General features: G+C 40.4%; 1 protein-coding gene across 11 annotated transcripts in view; it reads right to left on the reverse strand.

Annotated features, from left to right (window-relative positions):
• Nucleotides 1-19,762, reverse strand: part of neb (nebulin) — a 355,138-nt gene that overhangs the window by 158,069 nt on the left and 177,307 nt on the right. For all 11 annotated transcript variants that reach the window (XM_072258677.1, XM_072258676.1, XM_072258675.1 and 8 more), the window contains exons 77-84: nucleotides 17,634-17,945; nucleotides 14,496-14,699; nucleotides 14,297-14,401; nucleotides 11,400-11,504; nucleotides 6,713-7,024; nucleotides 4,778-4,882; nucleotides 1,470-1,568; nucleotides 1,273-1,374 (exon numbers count right to left, since the gene is read on the reverse strand). In XM_072258677.1, the coding sequence (XP_072114778.1) occupies nucleotides 1,273-1,374; nucleotides 1,470-1,568; nucleotides 4,778-4,882; nucleotides 6,713-7,024; nucleotides 11,400-11,504; nucleotides 14,297-14,401; nucleotides 14,496-14,699; nucleotides 17,634-17,945 (1,344 nt within the window). The remainder of the gene's footprint in view (nucleotides 1-1,272; nucleotides 1,375-1,469; nucleotides 1,569-4,777; nucleotides 4,883-6,712; nucleotides 7,025-11,399; nucleotides 11,505-14,296; nucleotides 14,402-14,495; nucleotides 14,700-17,633; nucleotides 17,946-19,762) is intronic.

The raw sequence follows: 19,762 nt of genomic DNA on the forward strand, positions 1-19,762 counted from the left end.
ACCCCTCCTACACATGTACCTATCCAAATTTCTCTTAAATATTGAAATTGAACCCCCACTCAGCAGTCCTGCTGGCAGCTCCTGCCACACTCCAGAAACCCACTGAGGGACGAAGTTCCCTCTCAGATTCCTTTAAACATTTCACCTTTCACCCTTAACCCATGACCTCTAGTCGTAGTCTCACCCAACCTCCGTGGAAACAGCCTGCTCGCACTTACACTATCTGTACCCCTCATAATTTTACATCCCTCTATCAAATCTCCCCTCATGCTCTCGGGTTGATGGGTATTAAAAACAGAATTTTAAAAGAACTGCACTGACATATTTAAGGGGAAGCCGGACATCTAACAAAGGAGAAAAGCGTTCCCCATTAATATCTCCCCATACTCCTATCAATTCTGTCACCACACTACCATTGACAATTGATCAATCAGCACATGCACACTAATGGGGCTCGGGAGGTAACCTTAGTACCCAGGGTAAACATACATTCTCTGGTATAGGTAACACCACTGTGCTTCCCAAGTGAGAATATAGTCACATGAATTAGGTGAAGAGGATACTCTGATGGAAGGAGACGTCCAGGGGCCATTGGCTTGCTTCTGTACTGTAAATTCTAAATATTAGGATTGGTAGTTTTCATTATTTTCTAACAACAATATCACAATTTCTGGGTTATCAGGGCACGGTGGTGTCGTGGTTAGCACAACGCTCTACAGCACAAGCACCCCAGGTTCAGTTCCCGGCATTGCCTGTAAGGTGTTTGTACGTTCTCCCTGTGACGACTTGAGTTTCCTCTGGGCACTCCAGATTCCTCCCGCAGTTCAAAGACGTACCAGTTGGTAGGTCAATTGATTATTGTAAACTGTCCCGTGATTAGGCCAGGGTGATATCGGGGGGTTTTCCAGGCAGCTTGACTTGAAGGGCTGGAAGAGCCTATTCCACACTGTATCACAATCAATCAATTGGTCAATCAATCAATACATAAATAAATAAATATTATCAGAGAAAAGCATCAACTTTTGTCAAAATTTCACCTTTCTTCTGCATTGCTATTTAGTCTCCATCAGCTTCCAAACCATAATTTTGAAGATTTTTAAGTTTTTACGGTATATGATAGCTGTTAATAATCCCTCATTTTAGAGAATATGGATGGCCTTAAACTTACTGGAATATACATAAGGATTATGACTTGATTGAGGAGTCAGACTGTGATCCAACTATGACAAAGAAGTCCAAAATAAAATCTGGGCGTGCCCACGTGCTACTTACTTCATTCAAGTTCTTAGCAGCATTCCGTGCTGCCTCCATCGTAGGTGTATCGACCAGGGTGTAGTTTGTCTTAGTGGCATTCCATTCCTCACGGTATTTTTTCTAAGCAGTGAAAGGGAAAATTTGTGTGAAACAGTTCAGCCTAATGGTTCCAGTTTTTAAAATGTTGTTTCCAAAGTGAGAGAACGTATACTAACATCGTCCAGGATTGCCCCACTTTGTTTGGCGGCAACATAATCAAATCTGTCAGTCACAGGTGTAAATGCAAGGCTGTCCGCTTTAATCCGATAGTTTCTCTGGTGAAGACAGGATAATAGAGGTCAGTAAAAGTACAGGTGAAATATTTTCTATTGCTGCTACAAAACTAAGCAAGTATGATGCAGTGAACCTGCTTCATGATTAGATGACCTATTTACTAATAATTATACAATTCATGGACAAATCCACATTAGAAGGATCATTCATTGTGGAATTTGTTCAATTACCTGTAGAGATAATTATTCACCTGATACACTCCAATTGTTTTCGTTCGCTATTTTAAAGCATTCATATGTGCAATGTTACAACTAGAAAATGTAAGCATTAGCTGGTCACTATCAAGCTTCCATACATCATTCAAATATATAGGCTAACTTGTTACCATTGTTCTGTGCAGCAGATGTCTGGTTGCTGCCTGTGGTCACATTCCGACCCATCCTCTTTTCTTCCCTGATGTACGCTCACTCATTCCCTCAAACAGTAATTTTGAGAGTAAAAGCTTTGCCCTGTGAGCAATTGCAACTTTGCAGGTATTGCGCAATACGTGAGGTGGTACTGTGAGCAGAATACAAAGGCAGACTACCTGATCTAACTCTTGCTCCTCACATCCTAGAACATTCAACCCTTCTCTTTCTCCCTGCCTATGCATATCTAGCCTCTTAAATTCAGCTATCCTATTTGATTCAATCACTGCTGGTGATGTCCAGTTCACTTCTAACTATTCTATTGACCTCTTTTTATTTCTTCCTTTCTCTTGAACTACTGGACAAGTTGATGTTTTCCCTACATTTCATTATCTTAAAGATCTTTTTTTAGTACATGTGGTAAACCATGTATATAGGTTGTAACTGGGTTACCTGTCTGGATATGCCTGGACACGCCCCTCTGCTGACTGCTGCTGTGGCTCCTCCCACAGACCCCTGAATAAAGGCGATTGTGTCACTGCTCCTCCCTCAGTCCAAGACAGATATTCTGCATGGACGTGTGTCCATTTACTGTTAATAAAAGCCTTTCAGTATTTACTCTACTTCCAGTCTTTTGGAGTAATTGATAGTGCATCAGTACAATCATCATTTTTTTAATTTTAAGAGATCAGAATTCTTGCTTATTTAATCTTTCTTGATACTTAATAGCTTTCATTTCTGGAATCATTCTTGCAAATCTTTTTATATCCTTCCTTTAATATACTTCCTCTATAATATGCAGACAGGGACCCTGGATTGTAGCTCAACTGTCCATTGCCAAGTATGCAAGTCTACTACCCAAACGGTGAGGATAATAACTATCGAATGACAGAAAGAAACCATTCAGACAATTAAGTCCCAAGTTGGCTCTATATACCGTGCCTATAAAAAGTATTTACCCTCCCTTGGAAGTTTTCATGTTTTATTGTTTTACAACATTGAATCACAATGGATTTAATTTGTTTTTTTTTATATCCTGATTAACAGAAAAAGACTCTTTCCTGTCAAAGTGAAAACGGATCTCTAAATTAATTGCAAAAATAAAACATAAATTAATTGATCGCATAAGTACTCAACCCCTTCAAGCCAGTATTTAGTAGATGCACCTTTAGCAGCAATTACAGGCTTGAGTCTGTGTGGATAGGTCTCTATCAGCTTTGCTCTCTAGACACTGCAATTTTTCCCCATTCTTCTTTACAAAAGTGCTCAAGCTCCGTCAGATTGCAAGGGAATTGTGAGTGAACAGCCTTTTTCAAGTCCAGCCACAAATTCTCATTTGGACTGAGGTCTGGACTCTGACTTGGCTGTTCCAGGACATTAACTTTGTTGTTTTTAAGCCATTCCTGTGTAGTTTTGGCTTTATGCTTAGGGTCATTGTCTTGTTGGAAAGCAAATCTTCTCCCAAGTCGCAATTCTCTTGTAGACTGCATCAGGTTTTCCCTGTATTTTCCTGCATTCATTTTACCCTCCACCTTCGCAAGCCTTCCAGGCTCCCGCAGTGAAGCATCCCCACAGCATGATGCAGCCACCATCATGCTTTATCGTAGGAATGGTGTGTTTTTAATGATGTATGTTGTTTGGCTTACAACAAACATAGCATTTAGTCTGATGGCCAAAAAGCTCGATTTTGGTTTCATTAGACCATAGAACCTTCTTCTAGTTGACTTCAGGTTCTCTGAAACTCTAGCCGATACCTCATGTGCGTTTTTTCAACGTGGCTTTCTTTTTGCCATTCTCCCATAAAGTTGAGAAGCACCCGGGCAACTGTTGTTGTATGTGCAGTCTCTCCCATCTCAGCCACTGAAGCTTGTAACTCCTCTAGAATTGTCATAGGTGTCTTGGTGGCCTCCCTCACTCAACCTGTTCTTGCACAGTCACTCAGTTTTTGAGGCCTGCCTGCTCTAGGCAGATTTACAGCTGTGCCATATTCTTTCCATTTCTTGATGCTTGACTTAACTGTACTCCAAGGGATATTCAGTGACCTGGAAATTTTCTTGCACCCATCTCCTGACATGCTTTTCAATAAGCTTTTTGGGGAGTTGTTTGGAGTATTCTTTTGTTTCCATGGTGTAGTTTTTGTCAGGATATTGACTCATCAGCAGTTGGACCTTACAGGTACTAGTGTATTTTTACTACAATCAACTGAAACATATTGACTGCACACGGCAATCTCCACTTAATTAATTATGTGACTTCTAAGACTAATTGGCTGCACCGGTGAAGATTTGGTGTGTCACTTTAAAGAGTGTAAATACTTATGCAATCAATTATTTTGTGTTTTATATAGATGCATGTTGTAACAGTTCATGCATCATATTAACTGCATTTTGTCTCATCAGACATAAAAATAAAAACAACAAATTCATGTTAGGTTTCCCCAATCAATTCAGTAGATTCCAGTTAAATGGGATACATTGGGACTAGTACATCTTGGCCTAATTAAGCGGCTGTCCTCATCAACCAAAGTTTCATGGAAATAGTTTAAAAGATATAAAAATACTGATTAATTAAGAAAAACATTTTTTGGTTTATGTAATGTGCCTAGTGTCACTTTACGCTCATACAATCTATACAGTATATGTGCATAAGCTATCTTATGTATTTATATTTATTGTGTGTTTTTTTATTATGGTTCTCTTTATCTAATTGAGTTTGTAATGTGCTGCATTGAATCTTGAGTAACAATTATTTCAATCTCCTCTACAATTGACACTAACCATTAAACAATCTTGAATTGCTTGAATGTGACAGCTCAAACACAGAAAATGATCTCACAAACTTACATCGCTTAAGATATCCTGGGCATGTTTTACTTTTTTAACATCGATGGAATCTGTAGGGATCCATCCAATGCCACGCATCCAGTCCATATCGCATTTGTAAAGAACCTGAATCAAATGAAAAGAAAATCGTCAACTTATATGAAACACAGAGCTGCATATCACAGGACAGACTCTTGGACCCCATAATGTCTGTGCTGTACAAAATGAAACTAGTCACATCTACCTGCACATGATCTGTGGTACTGTGCAAAATCTTAGACATACATGAGATATATATATATATCATTTGAGTGCCTAAGACTTCTGCACGGGACTGTAGTAATTTTATGTATTGCACTGTAACGCTGTCTCAAAAAAAACAAGTTCATGACATATGTGAGTGATGATAAACCTTGATACTGATATGGGTCTCTATTGTGGACTGAGAGTGGGAAGGGGGCAGGGAGAGGGGAATCATGATTGAGAAAGGGGTAAGGGAGAGGGGAGGGAGCAGGAAGCATCAGAGAGACATTCTGTAATGATCAATAAACCAATTGTTTGGAATCAAATTGCCTTGCCTGGTGTCTCAGGTCTGGGTGTGTCTGTATCCATACCACCCCCACCCCGGCACTCCTCCTCTGCCACCTGTCCCACACCCCTCCTGTGGCACTCCACCCTCATCATCCCAACATCCTTTACTCCTGCCAGATTTACAAACTCACCCTTCACTCCAGATTGAAAAGTACAGTATGGCGCAAAAGTCTAAGGTATATATATGTGCCTAAGAATTTTTCACAGTAATCTGTAATCCTGCATTCTCTACATGTTTATGTGTCTGTCTGAATGCTTCCAGCATGGACCCTGGCAGTACGTTCTGGACATCTATCATTCTCTGTGTGAAAAACATGTTTATACTGATCTTCTTTTCCCTGACTCTTGGTAATGCTGTTTTGCATTCAGGACAGGGATGAACAAATGATTTATTGACCAGATTTCCTTCTCCCATTTTTGGAAAGTTCAGTTCATTGGTGAACATTTAAACTGCAGACAATATGTTATCATTTACACACAAAAAATTATAATCCAGCCATGTGATTGGTACACTGACTCTGAAATACTGAGTGGTCTCAATAGATACCCTGTTCACAGAGCACCAATCGCAGTAATCTTCAATTGATCTTATAGGCACATGTGATTAAGTTAATAGCTTAGTAGACCAGAACCCTGGACAAATGAGCTGGAGATACAAATTCAAATATTTTTATAGCTGGAGAATTTAAATCCAGTAGGTTATATAAACTATACATATGGTGACCAATAAATTTAGGATTATAAAATTTCATATAGTTCACTGAAGTCCTTCAAGAAAGAAAATCTGGTTCCATTACTACTCTGGTCTTTATCTAACTTCAGATCCATAGTAACATAGTTAACTACTCTCATTTTCATAGCTCTCCCAACTGTGCTGAGAGAAAGTCATCACACATGGCCAGCATTCCATAAAGTTGGGGTATTTGTTTAAGTCACATCATTATTAGTTGCAATGGAACAATCTTTGAGTATTCAGCACAAAGGAGGGTGGGAAAGAGTTGCCCTCTGAAATTAAAATCAAATAGACTGGATCCGTCCTTGGCTACAACCCAGACTCTTTTGAGTTAGTGGTGGCAGGAGGTCACTAAACAAACTGTTATCCATCATGGGACAGTCTGGCACATCCTCTCCATGATCTACTGAGTAAGCAGCAGAGCACCTTTTGAACAGACTCATTCAGCTTTGCTGTCACACAACAGAAAATTTTTCCTACCAAATGCAATAAGCATTTATAACAGTTCATCACTGTGTGACAGTTTCAAGCTCCACCCTGTTTAATATCTGGAGGTGCTGGCACAGAAAATTATTGTTCAGAATGGAATAACGAGTCATAGGAATGTAAACTCCACATCTCTCTGTACTTACGTCGCTCTGCAACTCATAGGCTTTCTTTGCTTGGATCAGATCATGCTGGTCTGGGAGGCAGGTCCACTGGTGCAAGTAATGTCTGTAGTCAATGTCACTGACCAGGTTCTGGCATTTCTTGGCCGCCAAGATTTCCAGCATGTCCACTGGCATAGTGAACTTGGCTTTGTTTTTCTGATAGTCCTTCTTGTACTCCCTGTCACTCTGCATCTTGGTTGCATGTATCGACCAGACCATCTTGGGATCATCATGGATGTCACGGCATCCAACAAGGTGCCCAAGCTGACTGCGATATAATTCTTTATACTTATACTGTGAAGAAATAGTATAATCACATCAATCATTATTAGCACTTTATTCTAAAGTAGACATGCTGTCCTTACTCCTTACTAGTTGTTTTAAGTTTATAGTGTAATTGAAAAGTTACTCAGGTTGAGTGACGTTGGCACAATGTACCACGGTGACATGGTAGTGTAGCTGAGATGTAATGCTAGTACAGAGCCAACCACTCACATTCAATTCTGTTGCTGTCTCCATGGAGTTTTATCAGTTCTCCCCATGACAACATTCGTTTCCTCTGGATTGTCCAGTTTCCGGCCACGTCTCAAAGGTGTGTGGTTAGAGGTAGTGAATTGTGGGCATGATACATTGGCATTGGAAGGGTGGGGACTCTTTTGAGCTGCCCAGCACAATGCTCACTGATTTGATTTGCTGCAATGATGCATTTCCCTATATGCTTTGATGTGGATGTGATATATATTTATATATTTTTATATGGCGGGGTGGAGACATATCTCTACCAAAAGTGGTGTAAAGTGCTCCTCCCTTCCGCTAGCCTCCAGGTCACCCTTGGGCAAGGTGTAACATCTGCTTAGCCCTCCCCCGCCCCCCCAATCAGGTTCATGTAGAGCCATGGGAGGAGATGGTGGATGGCTATATGAACAGCTGGTGCATATCACAAGTCCGGGTTATGCGACCACTGACGCCAAGCAGGCAATCCCTAAAGAATATTGATAATTGTTTGGGTTACCTGTCTTGTAAAGTCACTGCCCTGAAGTAAGAAATGGCAGACTGCTTTGGTTGAAAAATTCGCCAGGAACAAACATGGTTAAAAGATCATGATCACCCACGTCATATGAAATGGCACATAATGATGATGGTGATAATATTTTAAAATTAGTACAAAGTATTTATTGAGTTTCTTTTTCTGAACTGTTCACTTCAAAAACTGGATAGTTAATGCCAATTTTAAATAGCTTTGTTGTCTTTAATTGCAAAGGTTTCCTGCCAAATCAGGAATTGTAGTGTCTAATATTGTACAATTATGATTAGAATGATGAACTCTGAGACTTTGGAACAACAATCTGAATGCGGAAAGAACAACATTCATACCAGGACTAAGAAACAATACAAAGGTTTGCAAGTGTATGGAGAGCTTTAGGTACAGGTTCGTAGGTGACAGGTGGAACCAGATGAGGAGGGGATTAAGGGCAGATTGAAGCGTGGCAGATGAAGAGTTCCTACAGAGGATGGTAAGCGATGGTGGAACAAATTGAAGACTAGATGATGGGCAGAAGGAACCCGCTGAGGGGAGGGTTGGAAAAAGTTGAAGAAAGCAAGAGGAATACAAGTTGGATGGGTGTGTGTAGAAGGAGAGCACTGGGGGCATTGGCTACCTGAAATTGAAACTTTGAATATTCATACCACTGAGTTGTTAAGTTATCCAAGCGAAATGGGAGATGTTGTTCTTCCAATTGGCATTTGACCTCTGAGTAGCAATGCAGAAGGTTAATGACAGATAGGTTGGCTTGAGGATGGGACGGAGGGTTAAAATGACACGCAACCGAACATCCAAGATGGCCATTGTAGACAGAGTGTGGGTACCCCACAAAACAGAAGCCCGTGCTTGGTTTCACCAGTGTAGAGGTGGTCACATCAAAAGCACAGAATAAATTGCACCAAAGTGGAAGAGGCGCAGGTGAATTTCTGGCTCACCTCGTGGGGCTTTTATGTCACTGGATGATGCTCATTGAACAGATAAAGAGACAGCTATTACTCCCCCCACTTCAGTTATTGGGGTAAGTGCCAGGGAATGAGAAGAAATTATATAAATAAAAAAAACTGAGCCCTACATTCATATATTAGTTTAACTTCTGTGGAACTTTTATTGGAGAGAATTTTAACTTTGGTTGAGTGTGTAGAACTGAATACAAGTGGAAAGTTAATCTACAAATCCTCATGAACATGAAAAAGCTCTGACGAATACCCCTGCAGACTCAATCAGAATGGTAGAATCATCATGCTAGAAGCTGATGGCAACACAGGGTTAATTAAAATAATGGTTGGACGTTGGTTATTTTTATAATTAAAACACTATAGATGCAGCAGTTTGGATCAATGGTTACTTTCAAATAATTTTCTAATGTTATATTAGAGGACATGGTAGCTAAGGCTGACTACTTTGAACAAAACAGCTACCACAGAGTATCCATTCTGACTTGGAATAGAAAACGCTACTTACATATCTGGAGAATATATCATATTGGCCAGTTTTGAGACCTTAATGCCAAAGATGGCTACAACAGAGTACAAGGAAAGGTAGGTTGGCATAAACTTTCAAAACACTGAATTGTGAGTTATTATATTGGGGGGGTGGTTCTTATTGAAGCCTACTGAACTTTGAGTGGATGTGGAGAAGCTGTTTACTGTAGTGGGAGGGTCTAGCAGCAGAGGGCCTATCAGAACAGAGATGAGGAGGAATTTCTTCAGCCAGATAGTGGTGAATCTGTGGAGTTCATTGTCACATTGGCTGTGGAGGCCAAGTTATTGATATATTTAAAGGAGGTTGATAGGTTCTTGATTAGTCAGGGCATCAAAGGCAGGAGAATGAGCTGTGAGGGGTAATAATTCAGCCATCATGGAATGCTTAGCAGACTTGCTGGGCTGAGTGGTGCAATTCAACTCCTTTGTCTTATGGTCTTATCGTCTTAGCAGGGGAGTCAAAATTATGAGCAGAAGGCAGGAGAATGGGCTGACAAGGATAATAAATCAGCCATGATCAAATTGTGGGGCAGACTTAATAGGCTGAATTCTGCTCCAATGTCTTATGGTCTTGTAGAATTTTGGTAAGAGATCACATTACTTATCTATGTTAAGAAAGTAAATGTTGCATCATAAAGAAATCAATATTTTACTAAAAGTAAAGGAGCAAAACCATCAAACAGAAACAGTATTTATTTCTAACATATTAGAATTGAGAATTAGGGAATTAATTCTGAACCAATATTGAGCAATAGGGTTTAGCTAAGACTGGAGAATATTGTGCATTTCAGGTTTCTAGCTAATGAAAAGGATACTGAGGTGCAGGAAGGCATGAAAAAATGATTTGCAAGAAACATAACAGAAATATGAGTATGTTCCATTAAGGAAAAAGTAAAAGTAATATGGGTTTAGAATTTCTCAAGAAAGTAAAGGCAGAGTGGTGATCAGCTAGAATGCAGGACAGATGTAACAGCATGACCAGAATTAAATCACAAGCAGCTTCATTTGCTGGTTAGTAGCATGAGAAGCTTTTAAATCTCTGGTTTAGCTTCGTTTAACAAGAAACTGGATCCATTTATGAAAAAGAAGGGATAGAAAGCAAAATTCACTGGGCTAAATGCAAAGCATGTGTGAGAGCTTCTATAAAACATAATTGCCAGCATGGACTAATGGGACAGAATATTTTTTCTCCATTGTGTATTACATACATTCAACCGACTCAAAGCCTTCTATGTGTTGAAGTCAGAAACAGGTGGATGGTGGAAATCCAGAGCAATACACACAACATGTTGAGGAATTCAGCGGGTCAGGCAGCATCTCTGGAGCTGAATAAACAGACGATGTTTTGGGCCGCGAACCTTCATCAGGATTGGAAAGGAAAGGGGAGGGAAAGGAGAATAGCTAGAAAGTGATAGGTGAAGTTAAGTGGATAGGGAAGGTAAAGGGCTGGAGAGGAATTAATCTGATAGGAGAGAAGAGTGGACCACAGGAAGAAGGGAAGGAGGAGGAGATCCAGGAGGAATAGGCAGGTGAGACAAGGTAAGAGGCCAGGGTAGGAATAGAAGAAGAGGGGAAGGAGAGGGAAAATAATTTTTTTTCCGGAAGGAGAAATCGATATTCATTGTATCAGATTAGAGGCTATTGAGACAGAATACAAGGTGTTGCTCCTCCACCCTGAGGATGACCTCCTCTTGGCGCAAGAGGAGGCCATGGAACGACAAGAAGGAATGGGAATGGGAATGTTTGGTCATCGGGAAGTTCCGCTTTTGGCAGATGAAGCGGAGGTGCTCGATGAAGTGATCATACTGACTCAATTTAATATGACATAATTTACAGTTGATAGCACAGCTGTCAAACCTCATTTATACAAACTCTTACAATAGGCCTCCATTTCACCAATGAATCAAATGTGGTCAACTCTTAAGGCACTGAAGGAGAAAAGTGAAAAGCCACCAACTCTCACAAACTTTCCATGAATACAATTAAATACCTAGAACTGAAATATCCAAATAAGATATAATGCTGATAAAAGAATCTTTTGATGTGAGCTTCAACTGCTGAAGTTTCTGTTAGAAATGACCTTTGCAAGTTTTGCAGAGTCAAAATGGTCCTTTATAATCTATTGCCACACATCATTAATACTTACGTCACTTGCAATATCTCTGGAAGCTTTTGCACTTTGAATAGACATAGCATCAGCGCGATAATTGATAGACTTCTTCACCTTATCCCAGTCCTCTCTGTAAAGTTTCTATGGAAGAACAGAAAGAGCAATTGCTTTATATCTCACATACAGGACAACCACCTAAAGATAATAAATTGTAACCCAATGCTGTGCACTATGTCACAACTTTACACGTATTAACCTGATTAATATTTAGCAGACTTTGGGTTCCATATCAGAATTTTTGGGATGAACGTTTACTCTGAAATTAAATCATCAGATATGGACAGCATTGTCATGGTCAGTAATTATCCTAAGCTCTCAGATATTAATGATTAAGATATACGGATACATTTGGAAGTCAAGGTGACATATGATATTAAGGGTGGGGGGTGAACTGAGAGTGAGGATGTGGTCTGCTCCGGGCTTCGTGTCTATGAACTCACTTTCATTCTGAATGCTGTTTGCTTGCTTTTATTGTTTACACAATGTTTTTTCTCTCCCTTTCTCTGTACATTGGGTGTTTGGCAATCTTTTTTTTTAATAGGCTCCTTTATTTTGTGGCTGCCTGTAAGGAGACGAATCTCAAGGTTGTATAATTGTATGTATACAAAATAGGTACACTTTGAACTTTATATAAGGCGGTTGAAAATCTAAAACAAAAGTTGCAGACGGTGGAAGTATATTAAAAGAAAACAGAAGATATGAGTGCTTCCAATATTTTTTCTTTTTACATCAGGCTGTTCTGTAATTATTCTGTTGAGCAACTCTTCCAATGTTGGTATATCCCCAGATATTAGTAAAGGTTGAGAAGGTTATGTTGGGTCCAAGTCTAATGTCAGATTTATTCTTGTTATAAATTATTGTAAAGATTTGGCCCTTGAACAGAAAATCCTATAAAAAGTGGTCCATCACGTGTAAAGCCCTCCTCAACATTGAACACATCTACACAGAGTGCTTCTGCAGGAAAGCAGCATCAATTATCAAGGACCCTCGCCTCCCAGGTCATGCTCTCTTCTCACCATTGCCATTAGGAAGGTGGTGCAGGAGCCTCAAGCCCTTCAACCATCGCGCTCTTGAACCAGAGCGAATAACCTCACTCAAAAGTTCAAAGTTCAAAGTAAATTCTATTGTCAAAGTACAGTACATATATGTCACTATAATCAACCTTGAGATTCATTTTCCTGTGTGCATACTCAGCAAATCTATAGAATAGTAACATTAAACAGGATTAATGAAAGACCAACCAGCCACCTTCACCATTACTGAACTGTTCCCACAACCAATGGGCTCATTTCAAGGACTGTTCATCCCATTTTCTCAACATTTTTTGCCTAGTTATTTATTTTCCTTTTCTTTTGTAAAGTAAAGGCATCCGCTAGTCTTGCGAGACCATGGATCTGCACCTGGAAAGTCTTCACTCTCCAGGGCACAGGCTTGGGCAAGGTTGTATGGAAGACCAGCAGTTGCCCATGCTGCAAGTCTCCCCTCTCCATGACACCAATGTTGTCCAAGGGAAGGGCATTAGGATCAATACAGCTTGGCACCAGTGTCGTCGCAGAGCAATGTGTGATTAAGTGCCTTGCTCAAGGACACAACATGTTTCCTGGGCTGGGGTTTGAACTCACGACCTTCAGGTCACTAGTCCAATGCCTTAACCACTTGGCCACGTTTGTATTTGTATATTTTGTTGTCTTTTGCACATCAGTTGCTTGTCCTGTTGAATGCAGTCTTTCACTGATTCTATTGTGTTCCTTGTATTTACCGAGTATGCCCACAGGAAAATGAATCTCAGGGTTGTAGATGGTGACATACATCTACTTTGATAATAAACTTACTTTGAAATTGGAACTTTGAACTGAGTGGATTGATAGACGATTATAGAGGTCTGCCAGTGTAGCAGTTACTGAAGTCACTAGATAGCGCCAGCAATCACTGGACAGGATTCGATTCCTGACACAGTCTTGTACGTTCTCCCTGCGACTATGTGGGTTCCTCACACATCCAAAAATGTACCATTAGGGCTAAAGATAGTCAGCCGTGGGCATGCTATGTTGCCGATCAACACTTGCAGAATGGCCCTGGCACAATCCTTGCTGATTGGATTTGATGCGAACGGCACATGGCACTGTATGTTTCGATGTACATGGACAACGAAAGGTAATGTAATCTTTGCTTTGATTCTGTGTTCACTTTGGCCTAACTTGGCAAGAGCAACACATTTTCTTTGTATGCTTTTTTATTCCAGGTACCTAGTAATCCCATGGTCACTAGCACCACCTTTGTAACTGAATTTATTTAACCACTTGAATGTAAATACCTCAGATGGTTTGGGGGGGGGAGTAGTTGGATCCCAGTTTATGGATCATTAATGCAAAGATTAAAGGTAAAGAGGGATGAGCTTTATTTGCCAAATGTGCACTGACACATAAAAACATATAGTAAAATACACCGTTTGCATTAAATCAAATCAGTGAGGATTGCACTGAGGGCAGTCCGTAAGTATCACTGTGCTTCCAGCACCAATGGAGCATTAAATCAGTAACATAACCACAGTGCTAAATAAAATGCCTTGTGGGGTGGCATGAAAGCACAGAGGTTAGCACATCGCTTTACAGCAGCAGCAACATGGGTTCAATTCCTACCACTGCCTGAAGGGAGCTTGTACGTTCTCCCTCTGACCATGTGGGCTTCCTCCGGGTGCTCTGGTTTCCTCCCACAGTCCAAAGACATTCAGGTTAGTAGGTTAATTGGACACATGTGTGTAATTGGATGGCATGGGCTCATTGGGCCGGAAGCGCCTGTTACCGTGCCGTATCTCTAAAAAACTAACAATCCAGCAAAATTGTATTCTACGTGAATTAATATTATCCACTTACCTGACTAATATTTTCAGAATTGGATTTTGCCAACAATATCCCTGGAGTATCAGGCAGGACATGAATCTGAAGTTTGTCTTTCTCCCATGCTTCTCTGTATTTTGCCTGAACAAAGAGAATCAAAGTAAACTCCACATCCAATCCATTTAAAATTACAAGAGGAAGGCATGGCGTTGTTGAGTTATCTTAGGTTTCTTACATCACTTAATTGTTCCGCGTTGGTTTTAGCCTGGACAATACTGGGTAGGTCGACAATGCTGGTGAACTTGAGCTGATCAGGAGGCTGACGGTAGAGTCGCTCACTGAGGATCTCCTGGGCTTTCTGCACTTTCTTAACATCAAGGGAGTCATGGGGCATCCATCCAATACCACGCATCCATTCCATATCGGATTTGTAAACCCACTAGAGAAAGGCCACACAGAGGGTTACATTGATATGTAACACAGAATCATTTCATTTAACCCACAAATGCTGCTCAAACAACTGAGATGTTCCAGTAGTTTCTTGTCATTTTGCTGTTCATTAATCCAATCAGACCATGGGAATATTTATGTTGTTTGTACCTTTCCTCATTAAAGCTGTCAGTGTTATGTGCACATCACTTCTCCGTCAATTCCATAAATTCGCATCCTACACAAAGGCTAATATTCCACCTTAAGCTGCCACTCTCTGCAGGAGGATGGCAGAAGATTTTGGTTGGGGGAGTTGAGAGACGTATGAGAGACAATAAGTTATGGGGACATAAGTTGGCAAAAGAGACTGACGGGAGTGCTCAATGACACAGCATTGACTTGATAGGCCAAACAGCCACCTTTTTAGTTCATAAGAATTTTTGGTATATTAAAATTATGTTCTTGATTCCCAAGAATAAATTGGGTGTTAATCAAAATATATGATTTAAAAATAGGATATGTGGGGAGTAATTACTGATTTTATTCAATCAAAGAATTAAAACTCCTCCCTGTATTGTCTGCAACCCTGTAAGATCACTGCACTGCTTGAACCTCTGTTGTACATCTAGCTTGGTTTACTCCAACAGTAATATTTACAATAGCTGTCAGTAATAAATTTTGGCATTTTATTCATCTCGTTTCATTTAAAGTCACTTAAAGCCTGACCATTTGATTAAGCTTCCTGGCACTAATTATAAGAATATTGTAATTATAAGTATAAGTACTTTGACATTACATTTTCGCTTATAATGTTATTATGACGTTCAAGGTGGCAAAGTAATACTGTTGACTGAACTCAATTCCAAGTGCATTTTGCTTTCTGCTCCCAGTTCTGTGACACTTCAAGGCATTCACTGATCATGTTGTAACATGTGTATGACTGTAAATCATATTGTCTTGTGGGCGGCACGGTAGCACATCGCTTTACAGAATCAGCAACCTGAGTTCAGTTCCCGCTACTGCCTTTAAGGAGTTTGACTGCTGGAGTGGTTTGTCTCACATTCCATTTTCATGGTTTGAGACAGCTTCTCAAACATCAAACGCATAAAATATTTGTATAATTTCATGTTTATTCATCTATTGAGATACAGCACGTAAAAGGCCCTTCCAGCCCTTTGAGCCACACCGTCCAGCAATCTCTTGATTTAACCCTCGCCTAATCACAGGACAATTTACAATGACCAATTAACCTACCAACTGGTACGTCTTTGGCATGTGGGAGGAAACCTGAAAACCTGAGTACCTGGAGGAAACCCGTGTAGTCACAGGGAGAACATACAAACTCCTTACAGGCAGTGGCAGGAATTGAACCAGGGACTGTAAAGTATTGTGCTAACCTCTACCCTAACATGCCACCTCAGCTCTTATTTCATTCTGTCCTGTAGAGATTCAAGTCAAGCTGCTAATACCTCATTGGTTATCATGTATTTATTGGCATCCCTTCCAGCCTTGCTACCTTGTCAGACATCTTTTAATGATTACAGAGAAAAACAGTGCAGAGAGAATTTACAAGGATGTTGCCAAGGAATAAACTCCAAACTGATTCAGCCTTTCCTGAGGACATCAGTTATCATGAAAGGCTGAATAGCTTTGAAATTTAGTCTGTGACGTACAGGAGAATGAGTGGAGATCTTTTAAAGGTGCACATTATTAACAGGAGTATAGAGAGGGTGAATATTTGCAGATCTTTCCCCCCTTCAGTTTGGCTGAAAATAGAACTGCAGGTTGTGGGTTTAGGATGAACGGTGAAATACTTGCAGGGAATCACTGGGAGAGCTTTTTTCACTCAGATGATGGTGCAGGTATGGAATGAGCTGCCAGCAGAAGTGCCAGATGTGAGTTCAGTTGTAAATTTAAGAGAAGTTCGGATATGTACATTACTGTGCAAAAGTCTTAGGCACATCTATATAGGAAGGGTGCTGCCAAAGACTTTTGTATTTGTTAACGTGGAGCGGGGAGCGAGTGTGTAAATCTAGCGGGAGCAAAGGATGTTGGAAATGGCGAGGGTGGGGCGCCGCTTGAAGGGCGTGGGACAGGTGGCGAAGAAGGAGTCCCAGGGGTGGGAATGGGTAGTGCAGGTGCAGACACACCCAGCCCTGAGATACTGGGCAAGGTCATTTGATTCCAAACAAATTGGTTTATTGATCATTCAGAATGTCTCTCTGGTGCTTCCCACTCCCTCCTCTCTCCCTTGCCTGTTCCCAACCAGGATTCCCCTTGCCCTGCCCCCTTCCCACCATCAGTCATTAATAGAGAATCAGGTTTATCATCATTCACATATGTTGTGGTTTTTTTCTGCGGCCAGCAGCAGTACAGTGCAAAACATAAAATTACCACAGTACTTTGCAAAAGTCTTTGGCACCCTCATCATCTACAAGTACATGTGCCCAGGACTTTTGCACGGCCGTGTATATGGATGAGAGGGGCATGGAGGGCTATGGTATGGGTGCAAGGAGATGAGGACCAGGCCGAAGACCAGACTGACACTAACGAAGTGGTCTGAAGGGCTGTTTCATGCTGGAGTGCTTTATGACACACTTGTACTCCAAAATCCCATTGTTCAACTACCTCATTTGTCTCACAGTTTCTTAGTATTGTGATCATCCATTCTTCCCACCAAAAAGCACTATCTTCCATACACTCGCAATTATTTAACCATTCTGAAAGACTTTTTGATGTTCAAGAGTTCATTTTGGATAAGTACATTAAACAATTGCACATATTACCCCATGATTAAAATTCAGAATTTCTATCCTTCAATCTGCAATACTAATTAATTAATTATGCTAATAACTCACTGGTAGTTAAAGTTAATATTCTAAAAGTGTATTTTTTTCAAATATTTATATAAATATTGTTTTTCAGGAATTATATTAATACTCACATCACTCTGCAAATCATAGGCCTTCTTTGCTTGGATCACATCATGCTGGTCTGGGAGGCAGGTCCATTGGTGCAGGTAATGCCTGTAGTCAATGTCACTGACCAGGGTCTGGCATTTCTTGGCCAACAGGATGTCCAGCATGTCCACTGGCATGTTGAACTTGGTCTTGGTTTTCTCAAAGTCCTTCTTGTACTCCCTGTCACTCTGCATCTTGCCCACATGCATGGACCAGACCATCTTCGGATCATCATAGATGTCTCGGCATCCAATATGGTGCCCAAGCTGACTGCGATATAATTCTTTATATTTATACTGTGAAGAAATAGCACAAATACATCATCTATAATTGGCATTCTGCTCTGAAGCAGAAATATTATTCTTACTCCTTAGAGATCATGAGTCGCTTATTATCTTTACTTCATGGTCTAATTGAAGAGTAGGAACAACTGTGTTAAAACGGACACACTATTTTGAAGTAAAAATTTGAAGTAATTGGCAATTATAAAATATTGTACAAGCACATTCATTGGCTGTCTTTTTCTGAACTGCTTCCACTTCAAGAAACCATTTAGCTAAAGGCAATATGGCATAACTGTGCAGATTTTAATTACAAGAGTTTCCTCTTTTGTAATCAGAGATTGTATTATCAAGTTTGACAATCCATGATTTTCCCCAAGATCTTCCAATTTTAAAAAAGGATCTTAAGCAGTAAAACCAAACTCTCTGGATTTCAGTTGACTCAACTTTGATGGAATAGCAGGATTACCTGCCATGGTGTCTGACTGGCAACTGCAAGTCATTCTTGGCAAGTGATTAAAGCTCCCTGACTTCATTGAACCATCACCCCTGAGGACTGACATGGTTACTCTGTTAGAAACCTTAAAGCAGGTGATCATATTAGAACTGACAGTTCCTTGGTAAGATCAAATTGAGGAGGTGTTTGAGCTTAAGAAAGTCAAATACCAGGTGCTGGTAGAGCAGTGACAGAGACAGGGCTGGAGGGCACGACACGAGTCTATAGAGGTGGGCTATAGAGGCTTTACTGGCTACTTGCTCTGCAGAACCTAATCTCTCCTTGGCATTATGGGGGTTGCAAAGAAAAGAACCATCAGGACTGTCACACAGGCTGCTGAGCCAGTCTCCTGATGGCTGTGGATCAAGAGGTGTGACCCATGGACCAATACTACAGGGACACAAGCCAGGGCCTCTTCAACCCTGTGTGGGTGAGAGTGTCTGATATTGAATGACCCGATGACCCCAAGCTGCATCTCTGATGATGTGTCCCAGTGCACCCTGGGATGTATCTCAGAATCATACCTTGTGTATTTGAGGGAAATTCCTGGTGATAGTGTGGATTTGGGTGCAGGTGGGAGTTTAAATCTAGTAAAATCCCGTGATAAGTACAAGCTACTGACTTGCTGACCTTATAAAAGAAGAACCAAAGGAGAAAAGCAGAAATTGCTTCCTGGAACTCAGTTGGAATTATAAATATGTTAGTAAGACTAAGCAACTTTTATTCAGCAGTGTTACGAGTTTTAGCCCTGGCTTGGGAAATCTAACAGTTCCAATTGCACAAGTATAGTTATGGGGAGAAGTTAAATATCTTTACAGCCGCCAGTACCTCAAAATCACAACTCCCCTGCCTCTTGTAGGCATCCCCTTGTACATACAAACAAGCAGACTTGAACAGGGCAACTGTCAAAGTACTTGTTGTCATTAGCTCAGTGATAATTAGGATAAAGGCAAAACGTTAGCTCTGCATACAATTAGCACTGTGTAATTGCAGTAATTTAGAAAATTTTAAAATATTTTGTTATATCGAATCAACTAACTGTAACGTCAGATAAATAACCTATCTAAGACTGCCAATTTCAACAATACTAATATCCCACATAACAATCTTCGGACTTGACATACAAAATCGGTTTCCAAATATGCAGTTTACACAATGTGAAGAGGACTGTAATAAATTTAAAAAAATGTGAGGAACTGATGTAAGATTTTATCATGGCAGAGAATAAGGAAAAAGAGAAGATTGCATATTAATTGGAATAGACGGCTATGCAAATGGATTGGTGGATGAAAGAGAAATAAACAATTCATTGAAGGATGTGAAACAAGATGACAAG

The sequence above is a fragment of the Mobula birostris genome, chromosome 5, assembly GCF_030028105.1.
Source record: "Mobula birostris isolate sMobBir1 chromosome 5, sMobBir1.hap1, whole genome shotgun sequence".
NCBI classification, from domain to species: domain Eukaryota; kingdom Metazoa; phylum Chordata; class Chondrichthyes; order Myliobatiformes; family Myliobatidae; genus Mobula; species Mobula birostris.